This window comes from Thermobia domestica, chromosome 15 (genome assembly GCF_964235325.1).
Source record: "Thermobia domestica chromosome 15, izTheDome1.hap1.1, whole genome shotgun sequence".
Taxonomy (NCBI): Eukaryota; Metazoa; Arthropoda; class Insecta; order Zygentoma; family Lepismatidae; genus Thermobia; species Thermobia domestica.
In genome coordinates, this window is record NC_137468.1 from 29911631 (window position 1) to 29932982 (window position 21352).

The 21352-nt window shown below is 33.8% G+C and overlaps 1 protein-coding gene across 5 annotated transcripts in view; it reads right to left on the reverse strand.

Moving 5' to 3' along the window:
• LOC145672153 (leucine-rich repeat flightless-interacting protein 2) overlaps positions 1 to 21352 on the reverse strand; it is a 186557-nt gene that overhangs the window by 6122 nt on the left and 159083 nt on the right. For 4 of the 5 annotated variants that reach the window (XM_081741490.1, XM_081741491.1, XM_081741489.1 and 1 more), the window contains 6 exons: positions 19672 to 19818; positions 14756 to 14872; positions 13271 to 13418; positions 11051 to 11209; positions 8239 to 8318; positions 6964 to 7068 (listed from right to left, as the gene is read on the reverse strand). In XM_081741490.1, the coding sequence (XP_081597616.1) occupies positions 6964 to 7068; positions 8239 to 8318; positions 11051 to 11209; positions 13271 to 13418; positions 14756 to 14872; positions 19672 to 19818 (756 nt within the window). Of the gene's footprint in view, positions 1 to 5326; positions 5427 to 6963; positions 7069 to 8238; positions 8319 to 11050; positions 11210 to 13270; positions 13419 to 14755; positions 14873 to 19671; positions 19819 to 21352 lie in introns of all 5 variants that reach the window. The other variant, XM_081741488.1, reaches the window with a different exon arrangement.

Consider the following 21352-nt stretch of genomic DNA (forward strand, 5'->3'; position numbering starts at 1 on the left):
TACCTTCTGCCTCTTGTACCTGTTTATGCATATGCCTTCAGCTAAAATAATTTTTTCATACACACTTTTCATTAATTGTGATTTATTGATGGAAAAACCTTCTTCGACAGTTGCATCTCCATGCGAGAATGAAAACTCAATTTTTACTATTCGTTATAACTGGAAGAATTCTTCAGTTCTCTGTTTACACTGGAAAAAGAGGTATTCTGTCGCAGTTTTCAGCAAACATATCACCTATAATGTTATATATATATATATATATATATATATATAGTGGCGGGTCCAATGGGGGGCTATAGCCCCCCCCCCTTGACGCTCAGGTATACACTGGATAAAATGGGCTTCAATCCTGCTGTACACTGGATAAAACGGCAAAATATCGTTTAGCCTCCTCCCTTGATCATATCCTGGATCCGCCCCTATATATATATATATATATATACATATATGAAGTTCGTCTAGAAGAGGAGAGAACCTCTTTTGACATACATGGGGTGAATAAGGAATTACCTGAGTATTTAACGAAGATATATGTTTTAACTGCTTTGCACTTTACAAGACTTCTCTGTTGAAGTTTGGCAGTCATAGACATTAGGATTCAGCTGCAGTCATGTAAAAATTCCACTGTCTGCTGTTCCCTGGCCTCCGTTTGTATTTATGCGAGAAAATTTACGGCAGAAAGTCCAACATCTACATTTTTGTTCACAATGAGGTTTTCTGCTACTGCCACATCAACACTTAATAGCCATGTATCTGTAGATTTCACGAGTTTTGGTTTACACATAAAACCATGAGATCTCGTAGAAATTTCTCTAAAGCATCAAATACGAATGAGGCCATCATTGGTCATGAAATTTGAATCTGAGGAAGAGCTAGCATTCAATGGCTATCTTGCACAAAGACAGTTTGTATTATATACATGGATCGCTTGTTGCCTTCTTCAGGCTTTCTATTTCTTCATGTTTGGCAGTTTTGATTACTGCGAAAATTTAATTACGTAATCCATATTTTCTAATGCCCTCTGAAAACAACTAGCATTTTCCGACCAGCGGACGCCGCGGAACTTCACATGTAATTCTGTGCATCCTGTGATTCCAGTAAACTTTCCTCGACGAGCTTAGGAGAGTCACTAAATAAGTAGTTCACGTGACGTAGTAGGTTGCACATATTCCAGTCCATCTATTCATTGCACCATCAACGCTTCTTAATATCATTATATGCAAATAATTTTGAAGTTATGTTACAGATATTTCTGTCATTTTAAAGTGTTCCATTTACCAAAACAAAAACGTCCGACGAAACTTCAAATTTTTTCCTGACCTTCAATCGGTTTCACAGACACTTCCTGACTATCTTTAATTTCTCTCTTTCCCTGACTCTCCTTTAACTTTCTAGTTTGTAGGAACCCTGTGTAACAGCAGGATATTATTCCCGTACTAATTTATGCGTGAATGAAGTTTAATATGTTTGCTGGTTGAAAATTCGGTCAAAAGTGCAGGAACAGTTATAAAAAGCAATATGATCACTCAAGCCCTAAAATTTCTTCAACCTAGTGAAGAAGTGTTACAGAAAATATATTATTTAACGAAATAAATTTTAATACATTAGTAGTAAGATCAGTTAAATCAAATAAGTATGGTTAGGGTTCCAAAGTATGAAGGGATATCTATTTCCATGAAATGTCTTATAGCATGAAAATATTTGAAAAATATATAAATTAAAAATTTAAAAAAATAAATAAATACAAAGCCTGTAAAACCGAGTAAAAACATAAATTCCAATGTGCCTTGAACACTCCAAAATGTGCAAAAATCAACCTTGGGTTTAAAAAAAAAAAAAAAAAGTTCTTTCTGATGCTGTTCTGTTCAATCCAAGTAACAAAAATTAGAAAAATAAAAATGGCGAGTCTCTGAAAAAGAAACCTGCTTAACTGTGGATGCTATGGATAAACGGGCAGATTAATCACCCAAAAATTTAATTGTAGTAACATTTAAAAAAAAAAATGATATTATACACTGAAAAATGTGTTCTTTTTTTCTCTATCTTTTAATAAGTCTTTCCCAATACAGCTTTAAATAGCTACAATAGATTTCTAAATAAAATTGTATGTTAGGGACGCTGTAACATTTACAGGGTAATAAACCAATTATTTTGAAAAGGAAGAAAATATATTGATAACAATTTTATGTATATGAATTCATGATACAAGTGTACAAAAAAATCAAAATCTGTAAATGAGTTGGCTGTAAGGAGAAAGAAATGAGTATTTGACCTAATTCTCTGAAAGGAAAAAAGAACATTGAATTATCCTATCTTATATCTAAGTCACACATGAACATATACACCACACACATGGTCAGTATCACAGAAGGCCAAGTAAGAAGCGTAACAGTGTTAATGAGTTTTCACTTTAGACAACCACCATGCCAGATCTCAATGCACAACATGACGATTAAAAAGATTACCAAAAAATCAACAGACTCAATACTTTCACTTCATTAAGAATATGGCGATACGTTCATTTGATTCTATTTAACAAGGAAAGAATGGTGAGGGTAATCTTAACAAGAAGTAAAAAGATTTAAACTCCTATCATAAATAGTTAACTCACATTTCAGGGAAGAAATAACGAACCAAAAACCCCTCGCACCTGAGGTGAACGCTCTACTCCTGAGCCACCGTGGCCCCATACAGGGAGTAGAAAAATTAAACTGAACTCCTGATGCAACACCTCTCAAGGGCCCAGTGTCTAGCAGCTGGCATTCATGCCTTTGGAGGTGGCGTATGATCAGGACATCGGCTCTCTTCGCCGGTAATGCTGATTTTCTAGATCGGAGTTCGTGATTTTTTTTCTTTCAAGTGGCACCCCATTTGTCTCCATGACGCTACGTGGATGCCGACATGCCAATACCATTTGGTGAGTACAGATGGATACTCATCTTTTCCTCTGACCCAGATCCAACGCTGCCTTGCATTGCTGATCTTACGAGAAGAGGTATTCAGTGCGGCCAGAATATTGGCCATAGAATAATTAGAAACTACAGTAGTAGACAATAATCACTGGTGCGAATGAAAAGGCGCTAACTCAAGAAGAAGAAGAAGAAGAAGAAAATTTGCATTCCTGTCAGGTTGTAATAATTTCCGATATTTCGGACACTTTTAGCGAGCATCCATTCTTAAGAATGTTAAACCGCCATTGTGAAATTATTCGGACACTGAAAGAAAGTGGTAGCCAGTCGACAAAGTGTTCCTGCGTTGTTCCTACCGGTCTTTAACTGACTTCGAGTCTAGGTAGATGACTCTATACGGAATATGGCAGTTATTCTCCCAGACAGACCCAAACAAAAGCAAGAAAATCACTAAATCGAAACCCAGGGATATACGTCACCCATGTAAAAAGTGGCTCTTCTACATACATAACATTAACTTTGTAGAAGATGGACGACTCAAGACAGATTGCACAGCTGATGATCTTATGTTGAAAAGTCATTTGTTAAACAGTCTATGGACCAGCCTAACTTGTACACTCCTTAAAAGCTTTACATTTGAACTGCTAAGTTTATCTTAACAGAATTAAGGCCAATATTTTTCTTCCATTGTAATCCGATATCATCCAACTCAATTTGCTGGGCCTCCAGATGAACCCCAGTTTTCTATTCTGTATTTTGATAGTTTTTACGTATTACACGGTTCACCTATACCTACATATATCCTCTACCAACCTTAATATTACTAAAATGTATCAGTCCTTGGAATATATAACAGCATAAACAAATGAATCACATAAACAAATTAGGGTTATTGTGATTAGATACTATTTTAATAAACAGCTGGGTCAGATTTATCATCGTCAACACCCACATGTGATCACAGAACTTGCTGGCTTCACTATTTCTTTAAGAGAGCAGCAGAAGAATTATTGCATTACACAGATATAACGAATAAAATTATTAAACAAAGATCAGGAAGAGGGAGGTTATAGTCGAAGGAAACAAGAACTTTATTACAGAACTGAAAGGAACTTAAAAGTGCCATTTCATCTACACGCACATCAAAATTTCAGAGGATGGAACACTAGAAATATACATTTATTAAAATACTAGGTTTATGTCTGTGACCAATTCTTTTGACAATATCTCGGAAACCACAAGCTCTAGAAAGATGCCTTTTCACTGATCGATTACAAATTTTGTATAGACTGTTCAGTTCTAACTGAATATATTTTTAAAAAAACTTGGCCGTTATTTCTTTATTACATTTTAAGGGAACACTGGAAGTACTGAAATTTTAAAAAGTAAAGCATCATATCCTATGATTTATACACTCCAGCACTATGCATTTGTATACGCGGTTAGTATATCTCTCCGGCGTTTGTTTCATGGCTAAATGATAATGAAAAACAAAGGATAACCATTTTTCCAGTCTAAGAAGAATCTTTATTGTTTGGAGTGTTTTGCCCAATGAACACCATATACCACTGCCATAATTAATTGTGTAATGTATTTGCTCACATGGTTCGTGCATACTGCATGCACGAAGAAAAAAAAAAACAGATCATACATGAATTAGAAATTCCAACCGGAAGCAGGCTCAAATCTTACAAACGGCACGAGATATTGAAAAAAATAATCGCAAAAAATCTCACCTTTATGATACCTCTTGCCGACTTTTATCAAGATGTCTTTCACTTGTGTTTGTAAACGGATACGTATAGATGTGAGGAACGTCAAAGAGATTCATGCTCATATGTGATGATGCGCTGTGTAGAGAGCGCAGGTTCAGCTAGTATACATTTAAAAAGAAAACCCATCTAAATTCTAGATCAGAGTCAGGTCATGCAAGTTCCTTCAGGACTTCATAATTGTGCTTCAGCAAATGTCAACTGACGGTAATTATTTTACTAAATTATACTATCTAATTACACGTAAATTATGCTGTCTAATTACAACAGAAACAAAAGAAATTGTAGAGTGTATTTGACTCCTATACGCTATAAAATTCGCGGGCCACGCCTACCGTAAAATTTTCTTACACTCAAATATGTTATAGATAGACGGCTCACTCAGTGTTTACTTTCGGATATTACTCGAACACTAAAACAGTACGAAAATCAGCATCTTTGTACTTAAAAATGAAGTACTGTCTCATTTGGCGATCCCACTTAAGTATTTAGTAAACAAATTCAATGAGTTAAGTCCTTATTTAAATCTGCTATAGAATATTATCTAATTACGAATATTTTCCAAGTAGTTCGCGTGCTAAGACCAGTTTAATGAAACGAAGTACTGAGTCTGAAATATAATGAAATTCATGCTACAAATCGTACGTGGTGACAATTATCTGGCAGCCCTGAGTCGATCACATTGGCGCTGGAGAGCGGACTTGGAAGCTTGTAGCTCAGTTACACGGAACTCCAACTCTTTCACCTAGAGAAGGTTACCAAGATTAGACAGAAAACTAAATATAGTGATATATATATATATATATATATATATATATATACAGAATACAAAACACATCCTGAAAAGATTTAACTTCTTAAATGAACATAAACCTTCAATACAAAGATAATATTATTACATGCGAGAATGTGAACAGCTCACAAAGTTTTCTTATCCTTTCGCACCTGAAGATGGCAGCCACATTTAGCTGCTGAAATTATAGGAAACATTCGTCACCTGTGTATGGAATGGTGAGTGTTATATTTTGTCTTAGACCAATACTATTCACATCAATTATGGGTTTAAGAGGACTTTTTTTTCTCATGGCTATTTAATTAGCAACAAAAGATTAGCCCAATTCCTGGAAACATTCAGAATATGAACTTTACTATTCAAAAAATTTAACCCTTTCTTTTTGGGGAGAAGGGGAGGAGGAGAAAAGGGATTCTTAAATGCACTGCACTATCTGGAATACAGAAAACTATTGTTCCATTTTTTTAAAATGTCAATCATTACCATCATTCACGGATTTCTTTTTATTAGATTGCTGTCAGTAAATCCACAATGACTAACCAAACTATTCCATATTTCCTTTGGCCCGTAAGTTCACAATACACGCATCAATAAATACAAATAAGTTAATTACAGAAAACTTCCACATTAAAAGAAAAAAAAAATATTTTTATTGATCCACAGATCCAAAACTATTGGGAAAAATGTATGGGACACGCGTATGAACTGTTACCCTAGCAACTGTATGAAAATAGCAAAACAAACATGGATACTATTACAAATTATTCAATTGCTATATCTTGAGCTTTGGTAGTAACATTAACACCAAAGTGTTACGATAAACAAGTATATTATTCATGTTGGCAACAGAGGTGTACTTGGAAGTTATGACCTGTGAGAAAAAGGGTACAAAAATTAAGTGAAGGGATCTGAAAATAATTTGTACATAAAAGGGTAGAAGGACTCTATATTTTACAATATTGTATGCGACATAAAATAAACATCTTCTCTTACACCACATTCTCTAAATATGCGTACTAAAATTCTATGTACTTTAAAAATTTAATTTTTATATATAGATAAAAGTAATAACAACAAACTATTCAATTTTTACAAATATAAATAAAATTCTTATCAATCTATAAACTTAATGGAATTTATCATAATTAGGACACACCTTTTGTCTTTGAGACTTCAAAATGACAACTGAAGATTGTCTTTCTTTCATGTGCTAGGTCACTTATGGTATTACGACTTCTTGTCTGATGAAGTAAAGTAGGAATATGAGACGTCTAGCATAAGTTGTATCACTCAGCAATACACGTACAAATCAAAAAATAGGTGAGTGAAAGAGTCTGTTAGCACTCGAATATCACTATATCACTACGTTACGTTTCGTGTACTTTTCTAGCCAATGGAGAGAAGAAAAAAAAAAAAAAAAAACTTTTCTTGCCAATGGAAACCTGATTCAATTTACAAATAACAGAATTGTCTATCATTTAGTTTTTACCTCGCGCTGTAACTTCCTCTTCTCTACTTTTAATTCATCTTCCATCTTTTCGGACGCCTCCGCCGCTGACTTATACCTTATTACTTGACTTTCTAGTCTTGCTACCTGTATAATGAAAACACAATATCAGAAGTTTAGTAGAATATACACAACTAGAAAATGAAAAATAAGCACCTAGAAATCATAGTCCCACGTGAGTGAAATACTATACACATATACACATAATCTATAGTTGTCAACCGTACATGACAATGTGCACAGGGTACTACACCAACGAACGGAAATGTACAGTGTGTGTGAAAAGACCATAATAGTATGTTGTGTAATCCCTTCTGTTTCAATGCAGTCCCGAATTCTTGTATGGGGACTCTCGTAGAGGAATCAAATATCATTCTGAGAAATGGCATTCTCTGTTTCTTGCATTGGTCATACAATTGGTCAAGGTCTGATGCCGGAGTTTTGAAAGGGAAATATATTTAATCACCATACTGGCCAGAGAAGGTAATGTGCAGTTTCTCTTTGAAGAAACAAATTTTCTGGCGGTGAACGAGGAGGAACAGAACTTGGAAGATCTAGATGTACGCTGCACTGGTCAATGTTTCCTGTATAAAGGGCACATGTGATTAGTTGTTATCAGGTATGTCTTCCCATAACGTGATCCACTGCATTTGTCATGTGTGCCATTCTCGTATACACTGTGGGAAGTGTCGCTCACTGAGAGAAAAATGTTACACTTGCTAACAGCCGTTACTAGCACCGAAACACACCCGATTACATATCGATGCATACCTGTAATTCATCTCTCCAAATGCTTCTTTCGCGACACCGTTTGACGTAGGCTAGGAGTGAGGCAAGAGTAATTCTTGCCACGAACAATACCAATAACATAATGATTTCGTTTTTATTTATCTTTTTTCCACATACATTTAGAACTCGAATAAGATTTATCATTCAAATCAATTGTTTGGGGTTTTCAACACCACTTTCAACACGGGTTTATATTTGACGCAAGCAATCCCATCGGGAATCGTGCAGACCAGATGCACACAATGCTTCATTACTACGATCGAAAACCCAATTTCTACGAAGCTTATTTGGAATGTTAGCAGAATAAATTTGATACAATTATCTAATTACCTGATAATCACTAATAGGTACAAAGCAAACGTGCATCTTTCAATTATAACGCAAGTTCTATTCAGTTTAAATTTATTGTTTTCTGTACTTTAACAACTGTAACATTAACATGAATACTTTTATTTAAAAAATACTTACATTCGCTTGTAGTGTAGATACATCTTGTTCAGCTTTCTGAAGCTTGAATTTGTAATCACTGAGCTGTTTATTTGCCTCTCCTGTAAATAATTTCAATGGAACATTAATAAGAGATGTACCACATAAAAAAATAATAATAAAATAAAATAAAATAAATAAAACACTTCTTTTGATATTAATCTTATTATGGGTTTGCTCCGTTCTGACGCAACTGGTAGTTTCATACTTACAGCCAGAGCGGTATTTATTTCGAAAAATAAATAGTTTTCTTTCAACATAGCAGCTGTATCGTTCAACGGAAAAGTAGATGATGTCCCTATGATTGATTGATGGGTGCAGTGGTGTACGCTAGGGAAAACAGGGGAATATATATGTGTGTGTGTGTGTGTGTTACTATCTCTTCCCCTTGATGAAATACTGTGTACGCCACTGATGGATGAAACTAAAAGTTTGTCGCCGAGGCTATGAGACGAGATCCGAACGCATTACTCTCGAATTTTTATGGTGTCACATACGTAATTAAGGACTTAAAAAATATATATATTAAAAAATGACAGAGTATGACAAAAAGCTCGCTGCTAGAAGTAAATTCACAAGAGTCAGCAATTACTTACAGAACGCATGGAACACACTGTAAGAACAACTAATTTACTAACCTTCTTAGTGTTCCAATGTAGATATTGTCATTTCAATATCGATATTTCGAATGCTTCAATCGGCATCCCTCGTCAGAAACAAATATCCGTTTTTTCAAGTTGCTACTACTAACACATGAAGAGCTTATTGCAAAAAATGGCTTATCAGATTAGAAACAGTAAGTGTTTGCGTTGGGTCAGGTTTTAGTTTTATAGAACTCAGGTTAATTGAACATTAGCTGCTTTGCTTGATCATTATGCATGAAAAATAGTTCTCATTTATATATTATATTTTACTTTATCTATCAACTGGTTTTCGTAAAGATTCTCCTGAAGATATACTGCGTCTTAATAAAGAATTAATATTACATTTCTTTATAGCTCAATTTAAGTTTCAGTTAGGTTTTTGTGGTGCCATCCAGATCATTTAACAATCGGTTCTACCATATGATTAGTATAGTAAAGTTGATTTAGTATTAGTATTATGTGATTATACTATTATTTACTACTATGATACTAGGAATAAGACATATAGCATCTTTATATTGATATTTTGTATATTGATTTTCAAAAATTGTCTCGAGCAGGTATGTGCAAGTTGGAACAGGAGGTGGGCCAATCACAGAGGACTTAAGGGCCGCCAAGAGCCATATGAGACAATGTATAATACTTTGATAACAATCGAATGGTCATATTTAATGGAGGAACTCGTTCATCGTTCACTACCTTCACAGGAACACAGAAACCGTTATACGGTAACTAAATTTTTTACTACAGCAAAGCAGAAAAAAACTTATTTCTCTCTCATTTTAGTGTATAATTTTGATTCTCCATGTTCTAAACTAGTCTCTCAATGCGGATATTTTCCAAGGTGGACATCAGTTATCCAGGAAATATTTTCTATTCAGTTAAAGATTATGTAAGAAACATACTATATTTTCAATAAGGAGTCAGGCGGGCCGGATGAACGGGTTCAGTGGGCCGGAACTAGCCTGGAGACGACTGTTGCATATAGCTGGTCTACAGAATTAATCTTGATGTTTCTTTCCAAAAGTACTAACCTTACAGGTAAAGAAATATTTTTAACAAATGGTTCCGGAAACCTGAGGAATTTTGACAACCGGTTGGGACAAACCGGCTGAATGACACCACTGCTTGTAGGCCAATCACATTGAAGCTCACGTCGAGAAACCCAATCTAGATTAATATAATAAAAGATACACATTCTAACCTCTCAGTTGTTTAAATAAGCTAATATAAGAAAATCGTTAAAGGGAAACCACACACTATTTAGGATGGCCACTACGGCTGATATTATAGAGCACAGATGTCCAAACAGTCGATCGCTGATGAGTGTGAAGTAAATCGCGGAATTTATTTATTTTTTAAGAAAAAGATTATATTATCTTAAAAGTAATCTTACACATCGACTGCAAAATAAACATAAGACAGAAACAAACGGAGGAATTCTGTTTTTAGATCTGGAAGTACTGAAAACACGATTTGAAGATTTAAAAAGTTTTGAGTCTGTTTTGGTTTCATGTTTTAATGAACATATGATGAAGTCGACATTGAAGAAATTTCTGGTGTATTTTCAAATTTGTTAAATTTCAGTACATTGAATATAGAGAACGATATACTGCAACTACAAATCGATATTTCCATGAAGGCAGAGGTCTCTTTAAAATAATTTCTGGTCTCTTCTTCACGGAGAGAAGTACCCTCTTTTGAGAACTGCCTTATGCTCTTCGTCTAACAGCATTCTCTGATACAACATATCTTGGTGAAGCAGCTTTCTCTCCAATAAAAAGCATCACAAGAATCAAGGCGAAATGTAGAACGTATTTGACCAACTACAGACCCCTTTTTCTTAACTCTTTGAAGAAATGCAATGCCATATTTCAAGTTCAAAATAAACGATTAGCGATAAAATAAAATACTACTTGTACTTTTTTTGTATATTGTTAACCGAGGAAACTAATACTAGGATAAAGTATTAGCAAATGGACTGTGGTAGATCGCCAAAGATTTATCACAATCTGGTAGATCACTGATTCGAAAAGTTTGGCCATCCTTATTTTAGAGAATTTCTGTTATTCTTAAGACGGTTAATGCTTTCACTACTAAGCATTTCTTTAATAATAGTAATATAAAGTAATATTAATCATAGTACTTACTTTGGACTTCAAGAATATCTACATCAGGACCATTGAGCTGAGAGCCCGGCGCGTGCCGACCTTTATGTCTACTCCTCTCCTCTTCCAACTCAAGTTTTAGATGTCGAATCTGATCCATGAGCTCATTACGCTCCTCTGCAAATTTACGCAGTCGCACATCTGGAAGCGTAACAAAATATTTTATGAATGCTCCTTCATGTACCTGATGTAACAACCACTAAGTGACATAAAAATATCGTTGCAATTAATCATCGCCAAATAATTGATTAACTCCTGCTTTAGAATAACACCTATAGTCATGATTCTCTTCACAGCAAAACCCTAGAACTTTTTTTCAGTTTTAAAACAATGGAAAAAATAAAAGCATAAGATATATATATTCAAAGAATATCCGGTTTATTTCGTCAGTGGTAGAGCGTTCAACTCTGGTGCTTGGGGGTCCCGGATTCGATCCCAGCCCCCGCCAAGTGAACTTTGTGGTGAACAAACACCATGTGCGTGGGTTTCCTCGGGGTTCTCCTGTTTCCTCCCACTTTCTTCATTCCACCATTGCATTCATTACTTATCATCACCGTCTCCTTTAGCCTAATCGGCATAACCGTGGGACGTAAAACTCAAAGATTTCATTTCATTTTTTTTTACATCAATAAAAACAATGTTAAGGAAAATATTTATATTTTTCATTTATCCTTGACAATAAATACATTTATTTTATTACTACACATATCATGTACTACTCACAAATCAATTTAAAATATCACTTATGAACTGCTATTACGAATCTAAATAAATAAGTACACGGACTAACACTGATGGAATATAAGTACGCTGCATAATTTCGTTCTTTATAATTTTAATTGTGTAATCATAGAGGGACAGAACTACTAACTAGTTTTCAGTGTTGCCACATCTGAACATTAAAAAGTAGCGGATTTAAACTATTTGTAGCCCAACATAAAAATGAGTTATTTTGCAACTATACACTTTTATTGATAATATTAATAAAATTCTTATCGATTTAATGGATGCACTTGGAAGCTGAAAATACGTCAGATGTCTGGATTGGCAACTGCCAGGCGAGGACCGCGAGTGTGTGTGATGGTGTGTTAGGGCAAACTCCGTACTACGTGAGAAGCAGTTGAACAGCAGTGTGCAGTGAACTGAGCAGACCGCGATAGTCTAAAATGAGTGACCTTTCTCATTTTCAAGGAAATATATTTTTGCTTAAGTTAGTTTTGTGGGCTCTGAGATACACTTTACAAAATTTCAATTAAGCTTTTTCACTTTTGTTCCTCACTTCTTCAATTTACTTGCTAAATCCTTTATCTCCGAGCGACGAATTTGGGAATTTTTTATTATATTTACTCCACTTACTCATTATGTTAATATGGGTAATACAATAACAGAATTAAAATTTACAAAGTTTACGCTCACACAGCTCCGATTAACTATTAGGCCTACGCATTAATTGAGACTGCAACACCGTCGGCGATACTGCAGCAGTAGAAACTCAACAAAAGCGTAGTATTGCTAGATTTGAAGATCAAAAAGCATTGAAACAAAGATAGAACTAGTATCGAAAATGTTAGTAAAAATATTGTTCATTGCGAATAGAATGAATTCAACAAACAAAACTTCTCATATTGTATAAAACTTTTTTTTTTTTTTTTTTTGTGATTTCATACACGAAAATAAAATGTAGTGCATTCTTAAGAGTTATAGCTCGCAAATAATAAAACGCAGCCCAAAAAGTGGCGTGTCGCCCAATTTGATATTTTGGTAGCGTGGACAATTAAAAAGTCGCCCAATCCGTTACTTGTAGCCCACCCTGGCAACACTGGTTTAAATAACGAATTTAGTACATAGTAAGTTGTTAATGCTTTGTGGAAAGTGGTTCTTATTTAGGAGCACCTAAGAGTAATAATTTCTGTTATAAGCTTTCAAGCTGTTGAGAACATCGAACCCAAGTCTATTTTTTCTATAGAGTTCTTTATGTTAATTTTTTCTCTCAAGGTTATTGACAAAAACTATTATCTTAAAAAATCAGCTTTTGAGGATATAGATAACAAAATATCTTCCGAAATTCTAAACATTCTGGTTAAATTTCAGGCTTTTTCTCGGTTTTGCACGCTAATAAAACACTGTACTCAAAATCAACTGGGAAATTTACAGTGATATTATTAAAATATACCAGATCGAAACAACTTGATCTAAGCATACCTAATGATCCTTCTCCTGCGGAATTTAACAATTCTGCCGATTGTACGGAGACAAGGGCTTTCGAAGGCTTTTTCGGTGAATTTTGTGCATCTCCACTTCCTTCATCTGCTAAATTTTCATCTTCTCCTACCACAACTAAACCATGTTCCTGCCAAAACGGAGAAAACAAAGTAATAAAAAGCTCTCTCCACGAGGTTTAATTTAAACAGTTTAATTTACCATGTGCAATCTTGTTAAAAAAAAATCGTGGCCAACCACCTCTCTTGGAAAGGATCTGTATTCTTACTCATACAAGGAATTATATGTAAAAAACAAATGTAAATTTTCAATGGCCAATTGCGTTTCAAACTTCCTATTTACTAGTTTTTAAAAGAGATGTGAGCAGCCAAAGTAAAAGACTGTACATCGAACCAAGTTTTAAGACAATGTGGATGCAAAGTATCTTAGAATGGGTGTACCTAAAATTTTAACTAAACTTACTTCCATTTTACTTACAAATAACTTTATAATTTCTGAAATACTTTTCGCCTCTCCAGTGGAAATTTGACCACGGAGGTTAAAAACAGGAAAAAGAATACTAGAAACACAAAGATAGTAAAATGAAAGGATCCACTAGAATTGAGCAATGCGAAATAACACCTTTTCCTAAAGCAGTTGGTGACTAATCATATGGTGAAATAACAAGCTGCAATATGTTGAATTCAATTTGTACATTTTTTTGTTTTGCAGTGGAAGATATGTCAGCACGTGGTGTTTTTATTTTTATGCTAATGTTGTTTGCATTTATCAACCACTGTCACCCATTCTTTTTACAACCACCTCTTTATCTAAATTCAACTTTGGATTTCTTAAACAAAATAAACAAATTTTCGATAACAAGTCTCGGTTTCATTTTTAGCCCCAAATAAAATTCTTGAATCATCAATATCGTGTTGCTTCTGTCAAATATTTCGACAGTCTCGAAACCAGATATTCTGCTTTAGCGTCTCTAAAATGTTTCTTATTTTGCAGTTTATTTTTATCACATCTGTACAATCCTTCTGGCAACTGCAATTTATTGCATGAACACTTGATTTTTTCTTTAACCCTTGAAGAATATCTCAAAGATGCTACAGCAGAACCCGGTTTCGGCACTGTCGAAACATATGAAAAAAGTACAACACGATATTGATGATGTTATTTTAAAAATGCAATCATGTATAACTCAAAACATTAAAACTGCTTTTGAAGAGGACTAGAATAGGTTAGTTTGCAGGTATACAGACTAATAAAAGTGGTTCTTACTTGAAAAAGTTTTAGAAATGCTGCTTAGTCTGATTAGTACATAAAACTGACGCAGAACTGTAGCCTCTAGAAATTACAAAAGCATACCGACTGTCTTCCGCAACATTATTTCGCAGCTTTTCAACTGCTATAAATATTGTAAAGGTATCTGTCTTTAAACGGTGAAAAGAAATAAATGCGATCCATCATAGCAACACTTACCTCTATTAGCCTATCTCTTTCTTCTAATTGTGATTTATAATATTCCATATCTTCTTTAACTTTTGCCGAATCTCTTTTTAATTGTTCATGATCTCTACATTTGTCTTTATGCTCCCGCTGAAAAGAAATTAAAAGCGTCTCAATTGAACTTTCACTGATATTGATGTAACCTAAACAACCAAAAAACTAAAATACTTGAAATGTTGAAAAGGTTTTCAAAATTATTCTAACAAAAGTAATTACTCATTCCTAACTATGCTGAACATAATCTATTTATCAAGTTAAAAAAGATAGTATAATGTCCTTAGGTACTTTTCAAGTGAACCTGCTATTTAAATTTTTTACACTCACCTCCATGTTCTGTGAAGACAGATATAGTGTATAAACATCTAGAATAGTTTTAAAATTACTTGGTTTTTCTTCTGGCAGTGAAGACTATGTCTTTTTTCACATATTCCTATTTCTCACATACTCGTATTTTATTATTGAGATTTCTTAGTTGTGTGTACCTTCCGTCGGCGCACTCAAAAATTTATAATTTAGAGAACAATTGATATAAAGGACTCTATAAGATATAGTTTTGCAATCATATTACTTGCATTTAAACATAATTTTGTTTACGTCCTTAGAAGAATCTAAATAACTTATTATTATTATTATTATTATTATTATTATTATTAAACATATTAAAACCATACTATTCTTCTTACAAAAACCCTTTGATTAAATCAGACATGTACAAGTTGGAACAGAGGGTGAACCAATCACAAAAGCCTTACTAGTGTACGTAAGGCCGTAACATTTTCACAACAACTGAATGGCTAAAATGGAGAAACTTGTTCATCGTCCAGTAACACCATAGGAACAGAAAAACCGCTATAACGGTAACCAAAATATCTGCTTACTCAAGAAACGTAGATAATTCTATTTATTCACTATTTTAGTGGGAAACTTGATCCTACATGTCAAGTAGGATCAAGTCAACTAGTCTCTCAATGTTCGGTGATAAATTGGATGTTCCAACGTGAAGGATATTTTTAAGGTAAGCATTAGTTATTCACGAAAAAACAAAAAACTCAATTCACATTCAGAGGTTACGTAAAAAATACATTTCAAATAAAGGATTAGGCGGGCCAGATGAAAAGAGTTCAGTAGGCCGAGGACTGGCTGTTGCATATGGCTGGATTAAACCATTTTGTAGTATGGTTGTTCAATAGCCTCTTTTTACTGTATTAAGAATGAAGTCATTCAATTTATTGACACTCCGTCATCTGCTCACATTCCGACAAATTGACAGATTTTATTGAGTGAAAAAAAAAAAAGATATGGGTAAAAATAAATCCTCATGCGTAGCTTTTGAGAAAAACTAATTTGTTTCTGAACTTAAAAATTCATGCTATACGATAATTACACGACCCATTAAGATGCAACTAATATTGAAGTATATCCTGGTCGAACTTATCATTTTGACAGTAGTACGAGAACAGTACACCATATGGTTAATGACGTATGACCCGAAATTATTATTAACCCTTAAATTTCAAGTTCTCTTTAATTATAATATCGTCTAAAGATGATACATATATCAAACGATAGATTACATCATGCTGAACAAAATGAAGTGTTTAAGAGTAATTTCTCATGCTAGCTTTAGAAATATCGGAAAAACGAATTTTCGTGACACTAAAAATGTCGTTCGTTGCCAATATAAATTGATAATTCTTATTTCGCTGGAACAGATTATTTATTTATGTAATGTATTTATTTATGTACTGTGTATGTATACAAAATATTTGCTCTGTTGCAGATTGTATCTGCTGTCATATGATTTTTTTTTAAATAGTAATACACGCACTGCATTCTTAACAATGACAAATATAACTAACTAACTAACTAACTAATTTAATGACAAATATAACTAACTAACTAACTCTATACCCTATGGAATCCGGAGATTCAATGCCGCGTTCACAAAAGCTCTCCACTGACTTCTATCCTTAGCCAACTCAATTCAGTTTCTACTTTGTATTCCTATTTCTGCGAGATCCACCTTAATATTGTCCTCCCATCTCTGCCTAGGTCTTTCTAATGATCGTTTTCCGATTGGATTTTCAGTCAAAACTTTGAAAGCGTTCCTACTTTCTTTCATTCTGTCTACATGACCTGCCCACCTAAGCCTCCTAGATTTGATTTACCCTAACAATGTATGGTGAACGATATAAATTTTATAGTTTCTCGTTACGAAATTTCCATAATTCACCATTCCAGTTCCTCTTGGGTTCGAATATTCGTCTTAGAATGCTGTTCTCAAATACTTTCAAGTCTGCGTTTCTCCCTCAGAGTAAGCGACCATGTTTCGCAACCATACAGAAAACAGGAATGATTATCGTTTTATATATTTTAAGCTTCAAATTCCTTGACAGAATTCGCGAGGACAAAAGATTTTGAACTGAATAATAACACGAATTACCTGCTTTCAGTCGACCTTTATTTATTTATTTATTATTATTATTATTATTATTATTATTATTATTATTATTATTATTATTATTATTATTATTTTGTGAATATAGTTTTTGTCTGTTAATATTGATCCTAGATATCTGAAAGTATTATTTGATATTTTAACGCATCCATAATTTGCTGTATTACGATTCCGACGAATTTCCATGTATTTAGTTTTCTCTGCATTTACTACAGTGACAAACATGCTACTTGTAAAATATGTAAGAAACAGGAATATTAAAAAAAAGTCTCAATCTTTACTGTCAAACGAAGGAAAAAAATAATTCTTGAACAGATGTTTATGCACTATATCTGTGTTCAGAGAACATGAAAATGGGTGTGAAAAATTCAGATAAGTGTTCCTTACATTCTTAAGTAACTGCTACTGGCAATGAGAAAAATGTCTTTCTTTTATTTTTATTATTATTATTATTATTATTATTATTATTATTATTATTATTATTATTATTATTATTGTTATTATTATTATTATTATTATACGTGATTATAAAGAAAGAAACCTACAAGTAGTTAGATTTGCATTTACTTACAATTACACATATGTCTTCTACTAAGAATATGGCAACTCTTTTCTGCACAGAACTCCCTCGTGGCTATATGGTTATCGTACACGTACAGGGTATTTGGCGCGGGAGACCCGACTGGATTTTCAGTGGAAGTTCATGTGGTTTGGATTCCAAGTTAAACTCTGGGTTCACGTCTCATAGGCCCGCTACTGAACAGAACACTAAACTCCAAATCAATCAACCATCCTTTCCACACAGTGAGACTCAATTATTACTCATTTCCTTCAATTTATACGTACGCCGTCTCCGAGAATCACTCTACATAAATAACTTATCACTCGAACTTCCCTCCAATGGGCTGAATCTCCAATGGTAACCATTTCAACATGTCAACACCGAACACCAGAAACATCTTACTACACACCCTACAGATTATGCTACGTGCTATAAAGTGATTATAACTTTTGAGTACAGTACTAGAACTACACTAAATTCCTATGACAAAATTAGAACTAAGGAAAAAGTTTTTATCTAGTATATCAATTCAGGGTAGGATATATGCTGAAGGGAAGAACTTAATATTTTACAAAAGTTGATAATTTATTGCACATTATGTGAAATTATATATATATATAATAAGAACCAAATAACAACCTATACTATGGCATATGTAAACAAAATGTAAAATCCAGAATAACTCAGACGAAGAAGCCATTAGAAGAAATATCGACATAAAACTGAAGAAAATATTGGTGAAAGCATATGTATGGACTGTGATTTTGTAATAGAAGAATGTTGAATATTAAGTGCGAGGAAAAGGTATCATATGGAAAAAGAAATAAAAAAAGTATACTGAAAATTATTTCGAAAAAAGACATAGGAATATTAACACACTACTACCTTAAGATAAGGACAAATCAGGCTATTGGCCATGGAAAGAATGACAGAAGGAAAATATACCAAAGGGAAGAACCCGATGTACTATATTGCGCAAATAATAGAAAATGTACGAAAGATCGACAAGAACATGAAAATTTATTTAAAGATAGAACTTTGACGCGTACTTCTATAATATGTAAACAATAATTACTTACTGCGTTTAAATTGTAATTTTTTATACTGTTCTGGCAAACACTGTCTTCTTCATCGGTAACTCAGATTCACTAACATGCAAACTCTTGTCAGAATGTTTTTTGCATTAATTAATGTGATCAATGGAACGATGTTGAAGATAAAGTTCTTGCTAATGCAAATGCTTGAGCTAGAAAATTTTTCTTTACAACGAAAAAAAAAAAATCAGTACAGTGAGAACAATTACAATTCAATTTAAACGCAGTAAGTAATTATTTTCTAACAAACTAAATGAAAAGTCGGGCTTAGAACAGGGAACAACGGAAATTAGAATCAAACCAATGCGGAAACTGCTGACAGAAGAAGAAAATAATGAAGTCCTTACTTTAAGGTTCTTGGAAATTCCTTTATAGGCCAAAGGTGGTGGGAGATAAATATATGTAAATGATAATCAAAGAGTACTGCAGAGTTACCGACAGGAAATTACAGAAATCTGAAAAACAGCATCAACAGACATGATCTTGTTTGCCATAAGCTCAGATGCCCTGGTATAAAACCCAGGTATCTTAACACCAAGAGTGAGCACTCTATTCCTTCACATAATGCATTAGCATTATCTTGCTTACAGCCGGCAGTGAAAAATATTGTACTTTTCAATTTGATCCAATCATGTATTAGATATGGTTTTAAGCAACTGTATTTGAGATATACATAAATTATCACTCTTATTACATCTAAAATTGAATTACCTAGCATAAACTAAATACTTCCTCGAAGGTTTTAACCTCCTTTGTTTTTCTCACTTATACTTACTTGTAATTGCGAATGTGCTTCTTCTAATTCTTCTATTTTATCCTTTAATAATTCTACTTGATACGTAAGCGACGACTTTTCATTATCTAATTGGGCGTTTTGAATCATCGCCTTTCTAAATTTCTCTTCCATTTCCTTCAGTTCATGCTGAAAAAGTTTTAAAATGAAAATATTTAAGTTTCATCACATTGATTAAGAACGTCATTCACATTAAATTATGTAATAGCTTATTCATTTTCAATGATCTCTCACGATTTATACAATGGAAATTACGCCTCTAATCCAGCTTTCTTGGTGCGAGATTAGCGTGATGAGAAACGGCCTATAAACGTGAGGGTTGACCTTGCATGATGGTCTGTGCATCCAGATTTTAGAACCGATCGTGTGGTTCCGAGCATATGTTAATAGTAGGTCAGGTCCTTCGTAACCTCGCTGCTGCGTACGGACGCAAAACAAAACTCAAATTATCAATTGTAAGATATAGTTAAAGTTGCACCCCTCATTTAAAGCAGAGTATTGTGGCCATGTGGCCCCACTTCCATAACCTTATGACTGAGAGGTGGTGATGTGGTTACCATTACCACGCTTCGGTCACCTGTATTCTCACGTTTCCCTACGTACATTCAGTGAATCAGAATTAAATTTTCCTACGTACAGCCAGTGAATCAGAATTAAATTTTCCCTACGTACATCCAGCAAATCAGAATTAAATTTCCCTACGTACATGTACTCAGTGAATCGAAATTAAATTTCTCTAATTAAAAAAGTAATACCTAAATATTTTTTAAATTGATTTTTTTCTGATTCTTGAATTGTTTTGATTAGTCTTGACTTACCAAATAATAATAATAAAAAAAAATCCTGAACTTTCAGGTCTATACTACCCTACGAACAAGCTTTCGCAGCTACTGACTATATACGTAAGATTATATTGCATCATTTTGAGGGAGTTTATCAAAAAAACACAAATAAGCTGACCAGAAAATATTAGCGAGTCATGCGCTTCCAAATTAAGAAAGTTTTAAGTCATAAAATTCTCAAAAGTACTGGCATGTCCACGTAACTCTTGCGAAATAAAATTGTTATAACCGAACACAGAAACTCTTGCAGTTAACATCCATCATATGTGTTCAACGTTTGTATTCTTCATAACTCGGAACATACCCAGATTTTAATAGAGATTCCATCGGATGGATGTAGAAGCACAAAGTGATCAATTGAAGCAATAACTTCTGTGATATGCGCTCAAAAATCACGCATGATCCGTGGTAAAAGGAGCAGCAGTTGCAGTAGCTTTGAGGAGTATCATTTTGTTTTCAGGGAAAGTGGAAGCCGATGAAATTCAGTCTCACCACAACTACCAAGTCCAACAGATCTATGATGGTGTTTGCTTTTGTCATTTCGTAATGAAAGTGTTGGGTGTATTGATCTACTGGAAGAAGTTATATACTTCTTTACGAGTTATACCAAGGGAAATAAATGCATCCCCTTACCTTAAATTCAGAATACATCTTACCAATTGTATGACAACTAGATGGACCAATTCGAACTTTGTTCGGAAATGCCATTGTACACTATCAACTACTGATAAAAATGAAAATATGGAACACAAAACGGACAGCCAATGTTGGTATGTGACAGTGTTACACTAACGACGTCCTGTAGTGAAATATTTTTGAGC